We start from the raw sequence: 24,595 nt of genomic DNA, 5'->3' as shown, positions 1-24,595 counted from the left end.
AGTCACCATGACAACGCAGAAGCCCTACACGCCCAGTGCAACGACTCAACCCAGGCTTATCAACACATCAGTGCTTTGTGTCATGCTGTGTCACTCCTGATTATTCCAGCGGTTATCAGAGTTTATCACATTCGTTCAGCTCATTTTACCAGTATTTTACTGCATGGACGCATCATTTCTGTTGTAGTTCAACTGTAGGACTTGTCCGCACATCCTGCAGAGATGCTCCCAAGGTCTTGTCCGGTGTTGGTGTACCAGATATGAAGATATGAGAGGAGAAGCCCTTCTAGCTTTAGTGGAGTGACAATGATTCATCCCATAATTCTGCTCCGCTTCACGGAAAATGTGAGAAACTTTCAGTTATAAACGAAGATGATGTTGGACGCTATCTTCATCAGTACTGTGCATTAACAGGGCGGTCTTCATAGTACTAGGTCTGATTATAATGATTATAATGATAGTAAGATGTTTTTTTGAATAAAGGTTGTTTGAGAGGGGAAAAAATTGATTTACAAGAAGAAATAAAACAAACAAACAAAAAACAATCGAGAAAATAACTATGGAAGCATATGAGGGCCTATATTCAAATTAAAATGCATTTGCGGAAATGCTTTTTCATTTTAAGAATGTGGCTGCATCATTTGAGTCAAAAATAAAATTAATAATATATAATCCGATTTGCATTTTAATTTTATTTTTCAAGACTGCTCATTCTTGTACTTAATTCAAATTAAAAAGAAAAAGACGTTTGAGATTTAATTTTCAAATCATGCCTCAGCAAATAGTTCCCGCTATTCAATTTTAAATCTAAAATTTGAAAATTAAAATGCATTTGCAGAAATGTATATTTTATTTTAAGAATGTGGCTGCATTATTTGAGTCAAAAATAAAATGATAAAAAAAATGATTGATTTTCACATTTTAGATTTAAATTGAATATTGGGAACTATTTGCTGAGGCATGATTTGAAAATTAAATCTCAAACGTCTTTTTCTTTTTAAATTTAAAGTACAAGAATGAGCAGTCTTGAAAAAGGAAATTAAAATGCAAATCGGATTATATAATATTAATTTGATTTTTGACTCAAATAATGCAGCCACATTCTTAAAATGAAAAAGCATTTCCGCAAATGCATTTTAATTTGAATATAGGCCCTCATATGCTTCCATAAAGGTCCGTGTATCTTTTGGTCATTGGATTTTTCCATCATGAGTGGGAATCAAAAAACAAAAAACGATTGGTTTATTTGATTTGCCTTTTAAAACAAAAAACAAATATTGAATACACTGCATTTTTTCTTTGTCTGTGTTAATATGATTTAACAAAGATTCAAAATACGCTTTTATTTTCGTTTTCTATTTCATATAAGAAAAATGAAATCCCTAGTCAACAGGAAGGAAAAAACGAACCAAAAACAACCGTTTATTCATATTCGTGCACCGGAAGCTGGCATTTACAACCGAGTGAACTTAGTTCTGGATATTTAACAGGCATTCCTGTGACAATTCTCTCCAGGGGAAGTTTGATTTTAATATTTTATTGGTCGGGTTTACGTAAAATGGCTCTGTATGCTGCAGTTCGGGTAACCATGGCAACCATAGCGGCGCTGAAACAACAGATTAAGGATTATTTTTTAAAGATTGATTAAGGACTTGTTCCACAGCGGTTTGACGCACAATGACATTTCCTGCACGTTGCAGCAGATGTGTCTCCTGCAATGCTCAGAAATGAGCGTCAGAAGATTCTGTGCTCGGCATCATCTGAGGAGAAAAAGGCTACGCAGAGCTGGAGAGCGCTTTGATTCAATCTATTTATGAGGTTTTTATTCAGATGTCCACAGTATATTGCAAATATACACACTGCATGCGACGCGAGCGAGAGTCAGCGTCAAAAACAGTTCCATTGCTTTATTTTTTATTGCACTGTCTATACTGGTTGCGAGCGACGCGGTGTCGTTTTGAGCTGGACTTTTGTCGCACGCCCTGCTTCTATTTTCTTCCCGTCGCTCGCGTTGAAAGCCGGTTGAAAGTTGAAAAAAAAGTGTAAAGCGCTGTAGGAAACAGTCATTTCAATACAAGAACTTCAATTAAGTGGCAGCTGCTGGAGGGAGATCGCCAGGCTGGAAGATTCTGATAAAATAATAAGATATAATAAGAATCTTATCTTAATCTTAGGGCTTAATTTGTCCCGGATCCTGCCGGATTGATCGTGTCCTCTGCTTTTTCCCCACATCCCAGTAATGATCTGACATGCTGACATGTTTGCACCGCACGCCGGTCACTCCAGCTGTTCGCTGTTTGATTGCGTAATCACACGCCGTTATTAATTGTTCGGTTTTTTCCCCACTTATTCCACCGAATAATAAGCTTGTTTTCTGTTTAGAAAGTACAAACGTAGGGAGATTACAAGTAATCACCCATCTTTTACTTGTCCCTTTACTCTTTTAGGAGTCGGCTAATGTTAGGAGTTTCTTTCAGGAGCGCACGGGCCGGTGAATAAAGGCTGATTTATGGTTCCGCGTAAAATCGACGGCGAAGCCTACAGCGTAGGGTACGCGGCGACGCGTACCGTTCGGTGACCGCGCCGCGTACCCTACGCTGTAAGGTCTGCGTTGGTGTAACGCGGAACCATAAATCAGCCTTCTAAAAGGCGAGTCTCAGCTGTCAATCACAAGAACGTGGTAGAACGTGGGGCCGATAACGCGTTCAGAGTGGGTCCGATGCCACGCATTGCGGCGCGACAGTCGGACGCTCGCATGCAGTTAGGACAGGCTGTTAGGGAGCCGTAGCCTAATTTTTGTTGACAGCTTTGTACTGAACACTGATCACCCCGATCACGTTTGCAGTGTACACGTTTAAAACCCATTAAGCATGTCGGAAGGCCGTTGTGGCTGAGTTTTGTCATTAAACGCCATAAAACTTTTGTCGGACTCAGCGTGGCCTACTTCTCTGTCAGCAGCGCGTCATGCAAATGTACAGGACCTAACAATAAACTCTCAAGCGGCTCTTAAAAGTACAGGAAAGCCGCAATACCGGCTATCTGTCTTCACTGGGGGTGCTTGCTGGAGAAGGTCGGGTTGGAAGAACCTGAGAGAGCTCCATCAGCCATACCATGAATTCCGGCGTCAGGTAAAGTTTGTGCTGCAGTGCAATTTATACATATAATGATAATCACGTGGATACCTCACGCGTGGGACTAAATTAATTCTTCCAACCCGACCTTCTCCAGCATGCACCCCCAGTGAAGACAGATAGCCGGTCATTCGGCCATGATGAATCAAAGCGCTCTCCAGCTCTGCGTAGCCTTTTTCTCCTCAGATGATGCCGAGCACAGAATCTTCTGACGCTCATTTCTGAGCATTGCAGGAGACACATCTGCTGCAACGTGCAGGAAATGTCATTGTGCGTCAAACCGCTGTGGAACAAGTCCTTAATCAATCTTTAAAAAATAATCCTTAATCTGTTGTTTCAGCGCCGCTATGGTTGCCATGGTTACCCGAACTGCAGCATACAGAGCCATTTTACGTAAACCCGACCAATAAAATATTAAAATCAAACTTCCCCTGGAGAGAATTGTCACAGGAATGCCTGTTAAATATCCAGAACTAAGTTCACTCGGTTGTAAATGCCAGCTTCCGGTGCACGAATATGAATAAACGGTTGTTTTTGGTTCGTTTTTTCCTTCTTGTTGACTAGGGATTTCATTTTTCTTATATGAAATAGAAAACGAAAATAAAAGCGTATTTTGAATCTTTGTTAAATCATATTAACACAGACAAAGAAAAAATGCAGTGTATTCAATATTTGTTTTTTGTTTTAAAAGGAAAATCAAATAAACCAATCGTTTTTTGTTTTTTGATTCCCACTCATGACGGAAAAATCCAATGACCAAAAGATACACGGACCCATAAATAACAGATTTTATTGGAACTTCTTACCTTTCACAACCAAAACATGGGGAGGAAAAAAACTTAAATTGTGAAACAATAAATGTGCAAATCTTGAAAAACAGAATTCAAATTCTGACTGTAAACTCTGTAAATTTGGAGGAAAAACAACTAATGAACTGCAACACTACCAATCTGAGGAACAAGGACGTAATTGTTCCTAATCAGGTTATTTTATCGCCTATTCTTCTTCAGGATCTGCTGGAGCGTATCTCATGTCTCTTGTGCCTAAAAGCAGGGATCCACCCAGGATTTGAACCAGGAACCAGCGGGAGCCACTAACCCTAACCCTTACCATGGATGTATTATATTAACCCTAACCCTAACCCCCAAGACATTCTCTCTTTAGCCGCCTCATGTTGGGGCTGAGCGTGCAGCTCGGGCGCCCCCTGGTGGCCGGAGAGGCCCTGTGCATCCGCATAGTCCAAACTGTCATGTTAGCTGTGGGTTTCCTGAACTTCTCTCTATCATCCATCACCTCCACGAGGGTATTTACGAAGTTAGTTTCAATAGTTGTGAGACGGTTGACCTGAAAAGTGGGAAAATGTTTTAAGAAGAGGAAAAATTAAAACCAAATGCTGCAGCACTTTAAAGAAATGTTTTTAATTCATTTGAGATATATTTACAAGCCTTTATCTTTAAAAAAAACAACATAATTTTCTCCTCTTATGCAATAATCCGAGCGTCACAAACACTGACCAAAAGCATCGCTTCCATTTTAATATGACTCAAGATTAACACACGAGGTCACTTCTATTTACATTCATTTCACCTCGTAAACACTCACACAGCTTCCTGCAGACTTTAAGGCGGGATATGATGACAATAAGCCTCATGCTAATGTGAGAAAATGAAAATACTTCTGAACAAATGCAGTTTTTTGCATAAACTTTTCAATGTCTTGATAATTTTGATGCAACTGAAGAAAAAGATGAAGATTTTTCCTTGTATGTGAATAAGAAGCCATCCTACAACTCATCTTCATCTTTATCTTTTAACTTTGTGACTATTTTCTTCCGAATTTCCAACTTTGTCCTTTGTAAAAATGTCATCTTTACTCATAAAAGGTTAGTTTTTTTTCCCTCTACAACTCTGTTCAACAAAGAGCTTTTATTTTGTCAGTTCTTTGGTCAGTTACAGCCACATCTATGAATTTCTGGGTGACCTGCTCTGTTGGTAAATAGCTGTCATGGGGAATTTGTGCAGGAAATGGCTTTATACACTAAAAACCTTCAAGTATTAGACCTTTATAAGAGGCAGGCCCTTATTTTAAATTCTCATCATTATAACTTATATTTGCAAACACATCTCCATTATATCAAAAATAATGTTTCTTAGTTAAATTGTACGCTTATATCTGTATCTCAGAGCAAAAGCAGGAGAATTAATTCGATCTGAACTGGTTCAGATGAAATAATCGTATGACAATACAGCAAGATTATTAAATTAAACTGATAAGATAAAACAATTTACGTTTTACTCGCTGAAGCTGACAAATAAAGAAAAAAGGTGAATCTTGGTATTTATTTAAGGAAATTGTTTTTTGTGGTCTTTTTGAAGTGGAGATGTGTATAAATGATATAAATGATTATGAGAAGAAAAGAAAAAGCACCATTGGTTACATTCGGATGTCAGGATCGTGTGGCATGGTTCTGGATGGACCTGCAGAAATTTACAGCATTTTCAAATATTCAGTCCTAAGAAACAGAGAGTGAATTTATCAGACTTTTTCTTAGCTGACTGGGCGCAGTTTGATCTCCCAGTTAATAAGAATGAAAACAGAAACAACTTTGACGTGAAGAATTCCCCCACAGTTCAGTCTCTGCAGCAGCAAATGATATGTCTGGAAAAGGATCCTGGAGTAGAAGGCTTACAAACTAAAACCTGGTGCCTTTATCATGGAAACAGAGAGTAGATGATCTATACAGACGGTAACAAGACCGGTTTTAAAAGCTGCCCAACTGAAAACGCCAGACTGGACCCGGCTCAGAGCATGCTGGTCTCCGTCTGCAGGATGGACTGGGCCCGGGTGTTCCTGGGAAACGGAGGCGCCTTGTCGGTGCCGTTGGGGTTGGCTGGCATGGTCCGGAGTCTGTACTCCCGCCCGGCGCAGCGCTTCGCGCAGACACTCCTCCACGTCCTTCTCAGCTCGCTCTGGACCTTTTCATACACAACACAACATCATTGCAGGATATTTGTATTCCTTTCATGTCCAGGTTCTGCTGGCGGGACTCACCTCGCTGTTTAGGAAGCAGTAGAGGACGGCTACGATCAGACCCTGCAAGAGGCATGAATTTGTTCATAAATTATATTAAACCACCGCGGATGTCGAAAGATAAACACCAGAAAAGTCAACTAAGCTCTTTATATCTGAGATGTGAATAAAACCGGCGGTTCTGCGGTACCTGGAAGGATCCGATGCCCAGGTCGAAGAAGATCTTGATTTGCTTCAAGACTTTATCAGCCGGCTCCATCAGGTAGAAAAACACCACGTAGTTGACCCCGAACAGAGGGATCAGCAGCAGGGTGGACTTCGCCAGCCGCCTGGAATGCACACGCGCACACACACACATACACACACACACACACACACACACACACACACACACACACACACACACACACACACACACACACACACACACACACACACACACACACACACACACACACACACACACACACACACACACACACACACACACACACACACACACAATAACACGTGATGGACCCAGTTTTACCTGCAAGACCCTGACTGGAGAGAAACTGGAGTAATTTCAGGAAAACTTGTGTGAGAAGGTGAGAAAATGTTTTTCTCCAGTAATCCAGGAAATCGTGTTGCATGATGGGATATTTTTAGTCGAGGTCGGCAGATATGGAGGTCGTTTCTTGTTTCAGTTATCATTATTTAGTTTTACAGTTGGCTGACTTTGTTTCTATGATAAGAAAAATAATAAAAACAATGAAAAAACTATGCACAACTTTGATCAAATGAAAACAAAAGCGATGTATTAAAGCCACCTTATGTAGCAATACCATTTCTGACCAAACGGGGGCATATGGAGCCTGACGTTACTGAGTGGGGATTGTCCAGCTCGTCTTTGTCCCACTAGTGCAGGGGTCGGCAACCCTAGTGGCTCCCTGGAGCTTTTTAAAAAATGTTTGACCTTTTTTCCCTTTTTTTTTCCATTTTTTTCTTCTTTTTTTCTCTTTTTCCCTTTTCTCTCTTCTTTTTTTCTATTTTTTTTCTTTTTTCCTTTTTTTTCTCTTTTTTCTTACTTTTTCCTTTCCTTTTTAATCTCGATATTTCAACTTTTTTCTCAAAATTTTGACTTTTTTCTCAAAATTTTGACTTTTTTCTCGACATTTTGACTTTTTTCTCAACATTTCCACTTTTTTCTCGACATTTGGACTTTTTTCTCGACATTTCGACTTTTGTTTCAAGATTGTACTTCAATATTAATCTTGACATTTCGACTTTTTTCTTGACATTTCGACTTTTTTCTCGAAGTGCATAATGAAAAAAAATCTTGTTTGTGTTTTTGGTCCAATATGGCTCTTTCAACATTTTGGGTTGCCGACCCCTGCACTAGAGGTCTACGTCATCATGCCATGCACCAGAGGTTGACATATAAACGCTCGTCTGAGGTGTTGCTACATAGCGTGGCTTTAAAGTAAAAACAAGGACATGTTTAACATTGATTAACCAGCTTAATGAACCAGTTAGGCTCTCATATTTGACATATCTGGGTCAGATACTGTGGTTACAATCCCACGTCAGCTGGAGGCACTGGAATGAACCAAATCGATAACAGTTCAGAGGTGATGTATGATCTGTCAGCGTACCCGTACTGAGAGTGATAGGTTCCTCCGACATCCGAGCAGCGCAGTTTCTGCACCAGGACACGAATGATGCTGATGAACAGAGCAAAACTGATCTGGAAGACAAAAAGCACGAAGAAAAACTCACATTAATGAAACTGAGACGTCGAAATCTGACGTGAATATTTGTTTACAAACAAAAGAGAAATTAAAAATAATGTTTTTCTAGTTCCCAAGTCGCTTTTAAAAGCCTCTCTTTGTAGTAAAAACCAAAGGCATTGTCATCACCTGCATCACGAGGGAATCATATCACAAGAAAGTTCTTGTTTCAGCCCCTAGTGACGCAACAAAATTCTTGTTTTTGCTCCAGTTGGACATTTTAACATGAGATTCGATGGAGGTTGACTCGTTTTTGGAGCCATCTAGTGGCCAGTCGAGGAACTGCAACGAGGTCATTACTCCGGATGGCCTCCTCGCCTGACTGATGTTTCACGTGTCCCTCCTTCGTCACTTTTATTTGATTACATTTCATTTATTCATCATCCGCCTGTCTCCTGCCTGCGAAACTGCATCTGGGTCCCCTTCTATCGTCACCGCTGCTGGCAGAAAAACACCATCAGGGTGGAGATGTGCTGGAATAGAAACCTTAAGAGATCCTTCACTACAGAAGAACTACTGCAGAAAAGTATTCAAGCTGCAAGTACTAAAGTAAAATCCGTGCATTGTATAGGTTAACAATTAAAATGCAACATGAAGAGTGAGAAATATTAAAGTATGCAGGAGCCTAAAACAAGGTTCCTGAGATGTAAGAAGAGGAAAAGCTTGGTTAAATAAGAAAAAGGAAACAGAGAGTAAAAAGTAATGTTACATTAACGTAACTCCACCAGACGCAGATGAGAAAAACGGGATGAAACTCACAATCACCGATGCCATGATGGGCCAGTTGATGAGTCTGTCGGGGATGGGGCTGTCGTTTATCTCCCAGCAGCTGAAAACGAGACGGCAGATCAGGGACGGCTGTCTTCTGATGAGGTTCAGCAGGACACGTCTTATTCCTCCTGTTATCGGCTTCCTCTTAAATCCAGGCTTGAATTTAAAAATTCTTTCTGACTGTTTCAAGTGTTGGAGATAATATTCTCCTTCTCACAAGGGAAGCTGTTAAGATCTGTTTCCTTTTTACTCTAAACATCTCAGTTTCTTATCGTCCTAACATCTGGCTCTCAGACTGCAGGTTTATTTCTTATCTCAGACCCTCAACTCAAAGCAAGTGTTGGTCCTCCACAAGGTTTTATAGACCTGTTAATGCTCAGACCAATCAACCAATCAATGGGTTCCTTACCGTTTTTTATGATTTGTGAACTTTAAATATGTATAAAGTGGTTTGGGATGACATTCGTCCGTACAAGGAATTTGAGTCAGACAGAATCTCGGTTTTACCTAAATTTTACATAAATGTAGTAGATAATATGCAGCATGCAATATCTCTGTTAGTGTGTAACTGACCAGTTTCTGTTGCATTCAATATCCCATCATGCAATGTGTTAGCTAGTTTTATGGCGGATACAACTTCTTAACAACCACCACTGGACCAGTGTACATTACATACTGTATACTACATATTCTATAGTACATACTGACACCTACATACTGTATACTACATACTGCAACCTACATACTGTACCGGCATTCTGTACACTATATAATTTACACTAAATACTGTATACTACATAGGGCCTGATTTACTAAAGGTTTGCGTGCGTAAAAACCTGTGCAAACTTGACAGCACCCGCAAACCAAAGTGCCAGCTGATCTACTAACAGCGTGCAAAGACGACTGCGTCTCTCAAATGCGCAAAATTGCACACGCAATCCATTTAGTACTTTTGCCCTGATGAATAATCAATATGGGGCGTAACCGCCAGAGAGCGCTAAATACTGGGAGGGGAAGATGCAAATTGCTCCATTTTGTCAGGGTTTGACACTTCCCCCCAGTTTGAGTTTCAGTTCTGTCCCTCCTGTTTCCCCTTTGCCCTGATTGTGTCTGCACCTGTGTCTCGTCGTGTCTCGTTATCCCCTGTGTATATCTGGTCTTGTCATTCACTTTGTTGCCTGTCGGTCCGTACTGTTTGTTCCCTCCATGTGCTCCTGGTTTTTACGTGAGTTTATCTTGATCCTGCCAAGCAGTGCTTTTGTTTTTTGCCTTTTGGAATAAACCCTTGTGTTTTTTTGAGAACTCCTGCCTCCAGCCTCCCTCTCTCTCCTTGCGTTTGGGTCCTCAACACCACGCCTTGTGACAGAACGGACCGACCAGCATGGACCCAGCAGGAGAGAGTGCATCGGCCCCTGCTCCGGTGATGGTCCCGGACCCCCCACAGCCTGCGCCTCGGACCCGGGTACCCCCGCAGCCTGCGCCTCGGACCCGGGTACCCCCGCAGCCTGCGCCTCGGACCCGGGTACCCCCGCAGCCTGCGCCTCGGACCCAGGTACCCCCGCAGCCAGCGCCACGGACCCGGGTCCCCACTCGGGCAGCTCCGGGGATCCTCTGCGCCCCGACGCCGGCTCCCCGCAGCCTGTCTGCCCCTGTTCCGGCGCCCCGCAGCCTGTCTGCCCCTGTTCCGGCGCCCCGCAGCCTGTCTGCCCCTGTTCCGGCGCCCCGCAGCCTGTCTGCCCCTGTTCCGGCGCCCCGCAGCCTGTCTGCCCCTGTTCCGGCGCCCCGCAGCCTGTCTGCCCCTGTTCCGGCGCCCCGCAGCCTGTCTGCCCCTGTTCCGGCGCCCCGCAGCCTGTCTGCCCCTGTTCCGGCGCCCCGCCTCCTGTCTGCCCCTGTTCCGGCGCCCCGCCTCCTGTCTGCCCCTGTTCCGGCGCCCCGCATCCTGTCTGCCCCTGTTCCGGCGCCCCGCAGCCTGTCTGCCCCTGTTCCGGCGCCCCGCAGCCTGTCTGCCCCTGTTCCGGCGCCCCGCCTCCTGTCTGCCCCTGTTCCGGCGCCCCGCCTCCTGTCTGCCCCTGTTCCGGCGCCCCGCCTCCTGTCTGCCCCTGTTCCGGCGCCCCGCCTCCTGTCTGCCCCGACTCTGGCTCCCCGCCTCCTGTCAGCCCCGACTCTGGCTCCCCGCCTCCTGTCAGCCCCGACTCCGGCTCCCCGCCTCCTGTCAGCCCCGACTCTTGTTCCTGAGGCGGTCCCGCAGCCAGTCTCTGTTCTGGAGGTGGTCTCTGTTCCCCTTCCTGAGGCGATCCTGGATAGATCTGCCGCAGTCCCAGACCTACCCCCTGACCAGCCTGCCGCAGCCCCAGACCGACCCCCTGACCAGTCTGCCGCAGTCCCAGACCGACCCCCTGACAAGCCTGCCGCAGTCCCAGACCAACCCCCTGTCCAGTCTGCCGCAGTCCCAGACCGACCCTCTGACCAGCCTGCCGCAGTCCCAGACCGACCCTCTGACCAGCCTGCCGCAGTCCCAGACCGACCCTCTGACCAGCCTGCCGCAGTCCCAGACCGACCCCTTGACCAGTCTGCCGCAGTCCCAGACCGACCCCCTGACCAGCCTGCCGCAATCCCAGACCGACCCCCGGATCCGCCTGTTACGCCCCAAGGGCGACCCCCCGAACTGCCTCGCCGGTCTGCCCAGCACCGAGGACGGCCCCCGGAACACTCTCGCTGGTCTGCTCGGTCCCGAGGACGGCCCCCGGAACTTTGGCCGTGTGTGGTTTGGGCCCTCCTCCGGGCCCCCTCCGCCTGCCTTGGGTGTGGACTGTTGGGACATCTGGGATCTGTCCCTTGAGGGGGGGGGTACTGTCAGGGTTTGACACTTCCCCCCAGTTTGAGTTTCAGTTCTGTCCCTCCTGTTTCCCCTTTGCCCTGATTGTGTCTGCACCTGTGTCTCGTCGTGTCTCGTTATCCCCTGTGTATATCTGGTCTTGTCATTCACTTTGTTGCCTGTCGGTCCGTACTGTTTGTTCCCTCCATGTGCTCCTGGTTTTTACGTGAGTTTATCTTGATCCTGCCAAGCAGTGCTTTTGTTTTTTGCCTTTTGGAATAAACCCTTGTGTTTTTTTGAGAACTCCTGCCTCCAGCCTCCCTCTCTCTCCTTGCGTTTGGGTCCTCAACACCACGCCTTGTGACACATTTACCACACGCAATGAGATTTACCAAGCCTGAAAGTAATTGCGCGTATTGTGATTGCGTCTGTATTTAATACGTTCGAAAGGAAGGTGCTAATCTGCTGCTGCTGTTATTGTGGCAAGGAGGCGACATCCAAAATCAAAGAATACGCAGAGAGAGAGTCTTTATTCTGCTGCATGCTATTTTAAAAATGGTTGCACAAGTTTTATTAAAGGCCACTTTTTCTTTAGTTCTTCGCCTTATATCTTGCCACCTTCTTTTATTGTGCCCCCCTCCACTCGCCCACAAGCAGGCCAAGCCTTTGTGCAAAACTTTGTATTTTATTGATTACTTATCTTATTGAACGTGAAATCATCCTTCGTAAATTACATTTAATTAAAACCAGTGCTTATTAATCACAAAACACAGGTTAAACATCATGACCAAATCCGCTCCGACCCGCTGTGTCAGGATCAGCGCAGAGACTGCAGCTTCGCCTGAATTATGCTTCTGCGTTAAATCGACGGCCATATGATGGTCCCGTCTGTCACAAATTTACTGTCAGTGTTTGCTATATAATATATAATATTTGCAATATACTGTGGACATCTGAATAAAAACTTAACTCATAAATAGATTGAATCAAAGCGCTCTCCAGCTCTGTGTCTGATGTCTTTTTCTCCTCAGATCATGCCGAGCACCGCGGGGTCACGCAAACCCGACCAATTAAATATTAAAATCAAATTCAGTCCTGTGGCCCGTTTTTCTATTTCGTATTTTTGATCTGTGCCTAAAATTAAAATATGAAAAACCAGACGTTTTTCCGTTTTTTGTGTTACCAACTGCATTTATTCTATCGCAGGTTTTCTCCGATATTGCGTTTCTTTTGGTAATGTTTAAATTTCTTTGCTGTAGTTCATGAATGTGTTTATTTGCCTCTTCCACTAATATCTCTAACTCCAACTCGTCAAATTTCATTTTGCGCTTGTGACTTGTGACTGTGCATTCCATCCAGACTCTCCATGGCGCAGATTTTGCGCTCGCAAACCTTAAGACACGCAACACCTCATTTAAATACAGCTGTTTGCACCTGTTATCAATTGCGCACGCAATCTTAGTTGATCACCCGCAAACCACACGCAAACAGCACGCGCAAACGTTTTCAGTGCACACGCAATTTAGTACTCTTTATTTAGGATCTTAGTAAATCGGGCCCATAGTGTATACAACTTACAGTATACTACATACTGTACACTGTATACTACTAGGCCTGTGTTGAAAAAAATCGATTCTCAATCGATTCTCATATTAACTCCTAAAAATCGATTCATATGTCTAAAGATCGATTTTTTTTTCCTTTTATTTATTTATGTATTTTCTTTTTTCATCATTACATTACTATTTTTGGTTATTTTTCTTGTTAATCCCCAAAAAAGGAATATTTTGTTGGACACGAGAATAACTGGTGCCATGTTTTTGCCTTTAAATATGTTTAAAGGTATGAAAACATTAAAGTGTTAGGTTATAATTGCATACATTGTCTATATTTCAATACTTTATATACTGTCTTGGGGTTACATTTGCAAAAAATGCTAAAAACCAAATGCTAAAAAATTAAAAACCAAAATAGACCGAAAATGGAACAAATAAAAACGGAATGTGGGAAAAAATAAAACCGATTTCATCCGTCTCTGTTTGCTGCCCTGGATTGTTTGGTAATTCTGCCCCACATGATGTTTCTGAAAGCAGTTCTATCAGCATTCTGGGAGCTGAGCCCTATATACTACATACTGTACACATCGTTTTGGTAAAAAAAATTATTTTGCTTGTTCAATCTGCTAATGTCATAATAAATATATATCTGTTTTTAATAAGCAGCTGATAAACGGCGGCGTGTTAATGACTAACATTATTTACATTCTTACGAAGGAGGGAATCTGACACAATGATTAATCAACAAATGTTAAAGGAGGGAGAGTACAGTAAAGTTTATTAGTGGAAACTGAGCCCGCCAGAGGAAGACGGGCTCTACCTCCGGCTGGAGACTGGACTGAACCGGGCCGGCGGCCAGCCGAGCTCTGTGTTGGCTGCATCCGTGTAACGGCGCGTAAACACTTCTGACATGAGCTTGGATATTAAGATGAGGCTTTCTGATTGAGATTACAACTCTGCTTTGGAAAAGGAAATATCCAATGAAAGTGGACGCCAAAATGAGCAGGAAGGTGCATTTGTGAACTACGAATGGGCGAAGGAAGGAAGGAAGGAAGGAAGGAAGGAAGGAAGGAAGGAAGGAAGGAAGGAAGGAAGGAAGGAAATAGGAAGGGAAGAAGGAAGGAGAGAGCAGGAGGAAAGCAGGAAGGAAGGGGGAAAAAGAAGAAAGGAAGGAATGAAGGAAGGAAAGGGGAGAAGGAAGGGAGAAAAGAGGAAGGGAAGAAGGAAGGAAGGAAGGAAGGAAGGAAGGAAGGAAGGAAGCGAGGAAAGAAAGAAAGAAAGAAAGAAAGAAAGAAAGAAAGAAAGAAAGAAAGAAAGAAAGAAAGAAAGAAAGGATAAATTCCTGTTGATGACGTTTTTGTGTAACAAACATGGCGAATCTGAGAGCGAGATAGATTTATAGTTAAAAAGGTGGAGTTGAATTGGTATTTTTTTTTATCGTCATTTTTATCGTTATCGGGATAAATGTCAGAAATTATTGTGATACATTTTTTAGTCCATACCGCCCATCCCTATTGTGAACTGACCTGGTGTCCTCCAGTTTGATCCTACTGATGATCCACGCCACCATGAAGACGAAGGGGATTCCTGCGAGTCAGAGAGAGGAAAGGTCTGCTCAGATTCCTCCTCCGACACAGAGGAAGTGTGACATGGGCCTCGGCGGTGATGTGTGTGAGGGGGGGCAAAGTGGTGAAAGTGAAAGAAGGCGTCAAACAGCAGCAGCTGAGACGGAGCAGCACAAAACGATCAGAGACTGTTTACGGGCCGAACTTTCCCAGACGAGTCCACTTCACCAGCGTGACGTATGGTCTGTTATTCCGTCTGACAGTCTCTGCAGCCGCTCACGATGGAGTGCCGCCGAAAAAAGAAACGAGTGCAGGGAGGGGAGGAGAGGAAACCGCGGCATTGTCATCACCTGCATCATTTAAACAAAAGAAGGAACCTGAATAGTTTTGAAAAGCTCTGACTGTCTGTGAATAATTGAAGCGCTCTCTGCTGAGCAACACTTTTCTTTTTGGCAAATGGAAAATATTAGAGTCCAGCGATTCAAGGAATGTAAATATTTTGACAGATATTCAAATAAAATAGTCTGTTCTGTGCCAAAGTCAGTTAATAATATGGATGTTTCACAAGTGCTTGGGAAAGAGTCGGGCCGGCCGTTTCTCACCGCTTCCAGGCTTCACCAGCTTCGTCTGCAGGACTCTCACGCTCAAAGCCGCCGGCGCGGGACTCGTGATCATTAAAGTGCTTTATTTAAACCTGAAGGTTCTGCCAAGCCAGGACATTTGAAATCCAAACGCAGGAATCAGGAGGTGCCCTGTGATGGACTGGTGACCTGTCACTAAAGACAGCTGGGACTCGCCCCTGCAGGTTCAGGTTCATAATGAATGGACGGATCAATCAATAGACGTGATCAGGGCTAAATGACCGGCAGGCGGAGGAGGAAGGACGGGATAACATACAGGACTGTCTCAGAAAATTTGAATATTGTGATTTTCTGTAATGCAATTACAAAAACAAAAATGTCATACATTCTGGATTCATTACAAATCAACTGAAATATTGCAAGCCTTTTATTATTTTAATATTGCTGATCATGGCTTACAGCTTAAGAAAACTCAAATATTCTATCTAAAAAAATTTGAATATTCTGGGAATCTTAATCTTAGACTGTAAACCATAATCAGCAATATTAAAATAATAAAAGGCTTGCAATATTTCAGTTGATTTGTAATGAATCCAGAATGTATGACATTTTTTTTTTTTTTTTTTTAATTGCATTACAGAAAATAAAGAACTTTATCACAATATTCTAATTTTCTGAGACAGTCCTGTATACAAAGATATGAAAAGGAGTGACGGGGTGAGGTCCCGGCGTGCAGCTTACCCCAGCCGATGAACATGTAGACGGAGAGGCGGGTGGAGTACGTGCGCATGACCAGCAGCAGCGTGTGCAGGTACAGGCCCTCCACCAGCAGCCAGAAGAAGTTGGCCATGACAAAGTAGTTAAAGAAAACCAGGATGGCCTTGCAGCCCACCTGAAGCAGAAAACACAAACACTTTTCAAAATAAACTTTGGAAACATCTGGCTACTTCAGATGGACGATACATGAATATCCAGAAGAGTTCTGATCTCCCGAGGATGAGCATTTGTTCAGAGGAGAACGGTCCAATTATCATAACAGCTTTTCTCTAATAATATAATAATAATTTGTTTCCATCTTACTCTAAATGTCAGCAACTAACTTCAGTCCTTCAGTACACCAATAACGGCAAGCCTAACATATGAAACTGGCCCAAATCATGATACTACCACCAAGTTCTCTCAGTTTTCTTTTTTTTTTTTTTTTTTTTAAATATTTTTATCCCGGTTTTTTTCCCATTTTTTACCACCCAGTGCTCCTACCTAAGTGGCAGTCCTGGGCATTGCTCCCTCTACCAACCCCGGGAGGGGCTGCACTGAGCTCAGGTCTCCTCCTTAACCTGAGGAGTGAGCAGGCCGCATCTTTTCACCAGACAGGGTGGGGCTTCTCCGGCCGAACGTAGCGCGTGGAAGGATCACGTTATTCCGGCCGGATCCTCCCCACCCCATCTAGCGCCCCGGTTGGCCAGAGGGGGCATGTATAGCCCAGGACTGTGTGCATGTTTTTGTGAGGGTAGCTCCCATTAGCTACCCAGGGGAACACGGGGAGAACATGCAAACTCCACACAGAAAGATCCTTTCGCCAACCCCACCCATGGTGTGGGCACTGAAGTCATGGGGGAACTAACACGCACTTCAGCACCCACAGCGTCCCCCGGCGGGAATCGAACCCAGGACCTTCTTGCTGTGAGACCGCTGCACTACCAGCTGCGCCACCGTGCCCCAAGTTCTCTCAGTTTTCTAAACCCAAGTGGGCAAAAGGTTTTATTTAATATTATTGTTGAAGTTTATGTGTATTTAAGTTGTATTGTAAAAAACACTGATGTTGTTATTTATAAGTATGAGTCTGTTTAAGTTCTATTATTGAAGATATTAAGGCAAATTCCTAAGATGTAGCTGGACATTGTAACAGGTCACATGTCCGGAGTTCAGTCAAAAGACACGAGCAAGGCATTATGGGTCATGGATGCACAAGAGAGAGACGGGTGCGAGGCTTATTCTGCATGGGGTGTGAGAGGTGCACACGGTGATCCTTTCCATTATTATGGTCACGTGATATCCAAATGCCTTCATGTGGACTTCATGTTTGTTGTTTACCTTTCTGTTTAATTCAAACTGTTGCTTAAAAGGACATGTGATTTATTTTGTAGTTTTCCCGGTGTCTGACGGAGGAAAAGACGACAAAGAAATAAAGCTTCAAAGACATCAGTATGATGCGTGGCCATTATTTTATTAGACCCATGCAGCTGCACCAAGACTTCCCACTTCAATAATAAACCGTGGTTTCAGTCTCATCCGTCCACAAAACCGTCGTCTGACCGAGAGACTCTCCCAGCTCGCCCAGTTGGAGGAGAGTCCAGATGCGGAGGCTGTTGCCGCGGAGACCCAAGCTCAGATAGGTGGGGGTTAACAAACCGATGGACGTGTCCACCTGTAGCTACACGTAAACATCTTGGACCAAGATTAAAAAGATTTGCCCCAGGTTACCTAGCAACCCCCTCTACGGATGTATAATATATAAAGAATAAATGATTAAACACTTCATCTCGGTTGTTTAATCGAGCCGTCATTATTTATTTTTAGGACTTGAATGAAAATTTGTTAATGTTTTAAATCATATTTATGTGGAAACAGTGAACATTTAGAACTGCTTTTTCACTGTGTGCATGTATGTGTGTGTGTGTGTGTGTGTGTGTGTGTGTGTGTGTGTGTGTGTGTGTGTGTGTGCAGTCACCATCGAGGGCTGCGTGCTGCAGTCCGTAGTTTCGTCCTCGGTGAACAGCACGGTGTCTTTGGCCAGAACCGCCACGGCCCGCAGCATGAACGACACAAACAAGTTCAGATGGATGTAGTTCCTCATGCAGCGGAGCCTCCTGCACACACACACACACACACACACACACACACACACACACACACACACACACACACACACACACACACACACACACACACACACACACACACACACACACACACAAGTGTGTTTACACAGAGTGTGTGGGTGTGAATCCAGGGAAGGATGAGCTATCTAAACACGCTGATAGCGGCCGCGCCGGCGGCTGGAGCTCGTCCAGACGGAGCGGAGCTCCAATCTCTCACTTCTACACCAAACTTTTGTCCCCGGGGAGCCGAGAGCGTTGCAACATAAACGCGGGAGAGTTAGATGTGTTGTAACACTGTGTCAGTGAGGAAATGCATCAGCTACCAATCTGGAAGGCTTTTCAAGCCATTTCATCAACTTTGGATTATTCTCAGGAGGAAAAAAGTGAGTGATGGTTGTTTAAGATGATAATAAAAGCTGTAAAGTCCCAATGCAAAGAAAAATATTGAATAAAAAGTGTGATTCGGTGAGAAGGAGCCGAGCTGAAACCCTTGAATAGTTCAAGAGAGAGCTGCACACAAGTTAAAGCCCCCACAAGTTAAAGCCCCCCTCGGCTGGAGGTGACGGGGTGCAGGACAGGTCTCAGTAAGACCCTTTCTCCATCAAACCGGTTCCAGGGCTGGTTCTGGAACCGGGCTTTCTGTTTCCACTGACAAAGAACTGGCTCCGGTTCCAAGGTAGCACCAACTCTTTGCTGGTCTAGAGCAGAGGTCGGCAAACCGCAGCTCTAGAGCCGCATGCGGCTCTTTAGCGCCGCACTAGAGGCTCCTGGATCTTTTTCAAAAATGTTTGACCTTTTTTTTTCCTTTTTTTCTTCAGTTTTTTCCTTTTTTTCTTCTTTTTTCCCCTTTCTCAACATTTCAACATTTTGACTTTTTTCTTGACATTTTGACTTTCTCGAAATTTTGACTTTGACTTTTTTTTTTCATTTCTTTTTTTCCTTTTTTTTCTTCTTTTTTTCTCTATTTTCCTTTTTTCTATTTTTTCCCTCTTTTTTCTTTGTTTTTTTTCTTTTTTATTCTTTATTCTGTTTTTTCTTCTTTTTTTCTTCCTTTTTCCTTTTTTAATCTTGACATTTCGACTATATTTCTCGACATTTCAACATTTTTCTCAAAATTGTACTTCAACATTAATCTCGACATTTCGACTTTTATCTCGAAATTTTGACTTTTTTCTCGACATTTTGACTTTTTCTCAACATTTCGACTTTTTTCTCCACATTTCGAATTTTTTCTCAAGATTGTAGTTCAACATTAATCTTGACATTTTGACTTTTTTCTCGAAATGTTTCACTTTTTTCTCTGCATTTCGACTTTTTTCTCGAAGTGCATAATGAAAAAAAAACAACCTCCCCCCAGTTCTAACTAATATAGAAACATGCAGCATGCGTTGCCTTCACTCTAAAGCTGATACAAGACTTTTCATTTTTTGCATCTCCAGACAGATGTGTTTTTGTGTTTTTGGTCCAATACGGCTCTTTCAACATTTTGGGTTGCCGACCCCTGGTCTAGAGGAAAGAACCGCTTACGTAAGCAGAGGTTGTTAAGATAAACGGCAATAGCAAGACTGGGAGACGGAGACATTTTCAAATAAGAATTAATCTGGATGCAGCAAAGCATCATGGGTCTGAGGAAGAGACAACCTGTCTTTTAAAGATGTGTCCACGCAGGAGCTACGAGGACCAAGTCCTGTTAGAGCAAATACCTTGTTGTTGCTTCAACTTTCGCGCAAACGCAGCGACATAACTGACGTTTACAGCGATGTAATGACGTGGCTCACCTTAGCACCCGAGCTGGAAAAACAAACCGATTCTCAACTGGTTCGCAAGTTGAACGACTTCTGAACCACCAGCACTGGCCCAGAACCAGAACTGGAACAGGTTTGGTGGAAAAGGGGTATTTTGCTGTAGCCAGGCCGAGAAAAAGCGCTTATAAACATTCTTTGTAAAGGCAGAGATGTGACTTCAAATGGTTCCACTCTGGAACCTGGTTTCAAAAACAGTCTCTCAGACTTCAGAGGAAGTTTTTCCATAAAACAAGACAAAACTTTTGTTTTTTTAACCCAAAATAGGACCCTGCGGGTCGTCCGGCTCGATTCTCCGGGTTGGTATCCCGGTCACCTGTGGAGATGCAGGGGGCGGGTGAGTGGCGGCTGCAGCTGTGTGTGTTTACCTGAACAAACACATGATGACGGTGCTGCTGAGCAGAGAGACGAGCGACATGCTGTGGCCCAGAGTGGACAGAACCTGCACCACCTTGTAGAACACCAGCTGGACACAAACACAGAAAAACAAGTCGCTGAGCGTTGAATCAGGAACAAATCAGGAGGCTGATTATCTGGAGCGCAGGTGGGGTTGCTGCCGCAAAGTGCATTATGTTTCCTGACTGAAAGGTGAAAACCGATTATCTGCACGGCGGCCGCCGCGTTTTAATCGCATTCTTCAGCTCCGATCGGCTGGTGAGCGATGGCTGTTGCTGTTCGCGTTGATGTCATGTGGTTAGAAGTGTTTTATTTAGGGAGGAAGCATACATGAGGGACCTAAATGAAAACATACCGGCCCAGATTAATGAGGTCTGGGTCGGGCAGGTGAGAAATCTGCTGCTGCAGGACAAGTGCATGAACCGGTGAGGAGAACACGGGACTGCTGGAATGCTGCCCTGCAGGAGATGGGAGATCCGCCTAAAACCTCCATCAAGGGGCTTCCCCCTGGTCAATATTTACACACACTTTAAAGTCACACCTTCATTTCATGTCATCATGGGAAGAAAATCTAAATAAATCAACCAAGACTTCAGGAAAAGACCTCCAGATGTTGATGTTCTTCCTTAAATAGCATTTCTAGATGCTTAAAGAACCACATCAATCAAAGGGATACAAATATCTGACTTCCAAGAAAGTAAAATAAAATTATCTTGAAGAAAAAAATCCTAAATGACGTCAGGAACGAGCCTGTAGAACAAGGAAATCATTCAGGTTGAATAAACGGATGATAAAAATGCTTGAGATTATAAACATTTCAAAATAAAACTTTGATTAATGTGGAAAAAAAATGAAAAAGAGCACGCCAGGAATTTGTTCCCACACCCCTCTCCACGGTTCAGGAGGCTGAAACTTGGACACAAAGTGAACACTTGATGCTTGTCAGGTTTCTTTTTTTATTCTTAAGAGTGGAGGCTCTTTCACAATAAGAGCGCGGCCTGGAGCGGGTCTGGTCAGTCTCAAAGCTGCACCAACGAAGTGCTTCGGGTTGAGACACAGCCGTGGATCTGGAGCTGTGGACGCTGCCTACTAGTGTGTGTGTGTGTGTGTGTGTGTGTGTGTGTGTGTGTGTGTGTGTGTGTGTGCGCCTGGCGTTCATTGCTCTCTCATCATCTATAAACAACATTCCCCATCTCTGACACACTATCTGGCATTTAACCGGACATATACAATTATCGGGTACACACACACATACTCTCGTACTACTTCCAGTCTCACGATGACAGTCTTCAGGTGGACACACACACACACACACACACACACACACACACACACACACACACACACACACACACACACACACACACACACACACACACACACACACACACACACGGAGAGACAGCGTTTACTCAACATCCACATGTGCAGCTGCTCTACTTGAACATCATTTGGAGACACTTGTCCTTGACTTAAATATTTCCATTTTTGGTCACTCGGCCGTCTTCTTTTGCCTCATTGGGGTTTTTTTCCCCCTGTTTGGTGAGTCTCATGTGTTTATTCCCCGTTATTTGTTCTTAGTTTCATTTAGCTACTCCATGCTTCCTCTTCTCCTTCTTTTCAGGGTTTTTTTCATCATCATTGAAGTCCGCTGCTCCTAAACCAGTCTGGATAACTGATGGGATGTTTGTGAGTTTCCTTTTTTAGCCCCTCAGATCTTAATCTTCCCCGTCTCTCTACTTCATCCCCCTCTTCCAGGGATTGCAGATGTTTTCCTCCTGTCCCAGTCGTTAGCAAATTCGTCCAAACATCCTCATTTTAAGCTCAAATATCGGAGCTAAACCGAGGACGAGCACTAGTCCTGGAGCCGGCCGCCAAGTAGCTAGTCGAGGAACTGCATCTTTTCTTATCTAACACAAAATGTTGGCACTCAAGCACCCAAACAGAGAAGACCAGGAGGCAAAAGTCACAAAATATGTCTTATAAAATGCCACCCAAAGCAGAATAATCAAAGAACTGAACATATTAACGTAACGAGGCAGGACATACAGGCATGGGACGACAGACTCAAGTTAAGGGAAGATGGAGGAAGGAAGGATGATGGGAGGATGAGGCAGACGAGGAGGGAAGGCCAGATCCTTTCAAAATAAAAGAAGATAAGGGACTGCAGAAAAGAAAAGCAGTTTCCGCTCTTGAGGAGCAAAGATGTTGAGAAGATCTCCACTTTAAATGTTTCAACGCCACAAAGACAGATTTAAAGGTCATTTTTTCCTTCTATGGAGTAGGATGTCGTTAAAAGATCCGGGGAATCTGGAGGAATTCCAGTGAAAAAAAGGCCAACGGCACCAATTTAAGCGGGAGGCCCGTGACTGCTGATCCTGCAGATGGCACTGCATGAAGAACCACCTTTTGGTGAAATCCTCGGCGTGGATAAATGATTAGAGGAAACCGCCGCCAGGTATTCTATCAGAGAGATAAATGCATGAGTGCTCTTTTCCACTTTTTGTACAAGAGTATGAGACTTTAGAGGAAAGTGTGCTGCCTTCAAATGCACAGCTTTTCCAGGGAGTCCCGTGCATCTGTTTCAAACGAGAGAGGGAGTGACTTTGCACGCTCTGGCCTCCATCATCTACCTGCATGGATCTGGTTCATGCATGTGAACAATGCCAGCAGGGCTTTGATACAACCGACTGTGAGGGAGCAGCTCTGCAGCCCAGATGTTGTCACCCAAACCCAGATGAGCATAGATAGTAGTAGTAGTAGCAGAGATAGTAACAGCACTGCGTCGACGTCTCGTTCCTGGCGTCGAGCTGATGAGCCGCCGGCTCTCCTGTGCCACGGCAACGCTGCTTTCTTCGTCCAAACACTCGCCCACCTCTCCGTCTTTTTCTCCGACACCAGAGAATTAAACCGACACTGATGTGTGAATATACAGGACCGCCTTCGTCCTGTGCTCCGGTGGGGTTTAAATCACAAATGCACGGCACCGGAGTCCTGCTCCGGGTTAAAATCACAGACTGAATAAGAAGAACTGGACAAATGCAGTGTGACATCACACACACAAGCCTCTTTCGTCCTCCGTACTATCACTAAGAAAGTCACAGTTGGATATTTTAACTTGGCTGTCTAAGCTAAAGACAACCTCTGATTGCAATTAATATTTCGTCTTAATTCATTTTTAAATCAAACATTTCAAGGGCCACGACTGAACCAACATCTAAAAGGTAAACCTTCATTAGAAGGATGATGACCGCTAAGCCCCTCCTCCATCACAAGACCACGCCCCTAACAATGCATGAATTAACCCCCCCCATGAATCCCCCCCAGTCTATAAACATCTTTGGTGAAATATTACAGGACCGTCTTCCTCTGTGCAAGTTTTCTTTCCTCTTCTTTGACCTATTTAACCAAGTTGCTTAGAAACCATCTTTACCGTGACGAAACGCGGCTTCTTTTATCTGACACGGACCTGCAGGAGGCGAAGGACAAACATGCACAGTCAGAGCTGGAGGTCAGCTCTTTTACAAACCGCCGGGTCTGTGGTTGCTTCGCCTCGGCTGCAGAAGTGGGTCAGAGCAGAGATTTCCATCTACATCAGCTCAGCAGAACCGCCGCCGAGCCCGAGCTGTGAGGCCTCTCTCCGCCTCCACCTATCCAGACCCGCCAAACGAAACCTCAGTCGCAGTTTGTTGCTTCTGTTTATATAAATATAAAAGTGGGAGGAATATTAGTTATCCTTTCACTCGTGTTGTATTTGCACGTTTGTCAGTTTCCCTGTGTGGCGAAGCCGCTCCAGCGTCACGCCAGGTTTCCGTCACCTGCCCGGCGTGAGTCACCCGCCTCGCCTCTTCTCTTTGTCCTCTGACAGATTTATGTTGCCTCCTTCGTTTGCTCTGCACCTCCGTGCGCCTGCATGTCCGTTCGTGTTTCTTGAAGCCCCGGCTCCGAGCGGCCAGGCCGTTGGGGTTTGTTGACAGGGGCTTGAGTCTCGCCCACCTTCTGCCTGTTGAGTCCTGATCTGAGTCTCTTCCAATACACACGGTGGAAATCAAGCCTCTCCGCAGCTCCTCACCTCCACATGTTCCAGGTCATCGCCAGGGCATAAATGTGACCCACTAATAAGTCCCGCCCCCCCGTAGTTACTGTTGCTACCCTGGACAACCTCAGCTTGTTTACCGTTTTACAAACTGACCTCCAGGGTGGAAACCTTATAGACTTATAGGCCGACTTGTAGTCAAGACCAACTAAACCGAGACCAGGACACTACCAAGACCAGAGAGTACCAAGACCGAGACCA

General features: G+C 44.4%; 1 protein-coding gene across 2 annotated transcripts in view; it reads right to left on the bottom strand.

Moving 5' to 3' along the window:
- Window positions 1-5,868: 5,868 nt before the first annotated feature.
- The window catches only part of LOC133423070 (vasoactive intestinal polypeptide receptor 2-like), a 56,942-nt gene continuing 38,215 nt past the window's right edge, over window positions 5,869-24,595 (bottom strand). The window contains exons 5-13 of one of the 2 annotated variants that reach the window (XM_061713173.1): window positions 20,271-20,368; window positions 17,950-18,088; window positions 15,960-16,110; window positions 14,599-14,659; window positions 8,690-8,759; window positions 7,796-7,887; window positions 6,352-6,490; window positions 6,183-6,224; window positions 5,869-6,106 (exon numbers count right to left, since the gene is read on the bottom strand). In XM_061713173.1, the coding sequence (XP_061569157.1) occupies window positions 5,933-6,106; window positions 6,183-6,224; window positions 6,352-6,490; window positions 7,796-7,887; window positions 8,690-8,759; window positions 14,599-14,659; window positions 15,960-16,110; window positions 17,950-18,088; window positions 20,271-20,368 (966 nt within the window). In that variant the 3' untranslated portion in view covers window positions 5,869-5,932. The remainder of the gene's footprint in view (window positions 6,107-6,182; window positions 6,225-6,351; window positions 6,491-7,795; window positions 7,888-8,689; window positions 8,760-14,598; window positions 14,660-15,959; window positions 16,111-17,949; window positions 18,089-20,270; window positions 20,369-24,595) is intronic. The other variant, XM_061713174.1, reaches the window with a different exon arrangement.

Source organism: Cololabis saira, chromosome 22 (assembly GCF_033807715.1).
Source record: "Cololabis saira isolate AMF1-May2022 chromosome 22, fColSai1.1, whole genome shotgun sequence".
Taxonomy (NCBI): domain Eukaryota; kingdom Metazoa; phylum Chordata; class Actinopteri; order Beloniformes; family Belonidae; genus Cololabis; species Cololabis saira.
The sequence above is the reverse complement of the archived record's forward strand: the minus strand, read 5'-3'. Positions and strand labels throughout refer to the sequence as shown.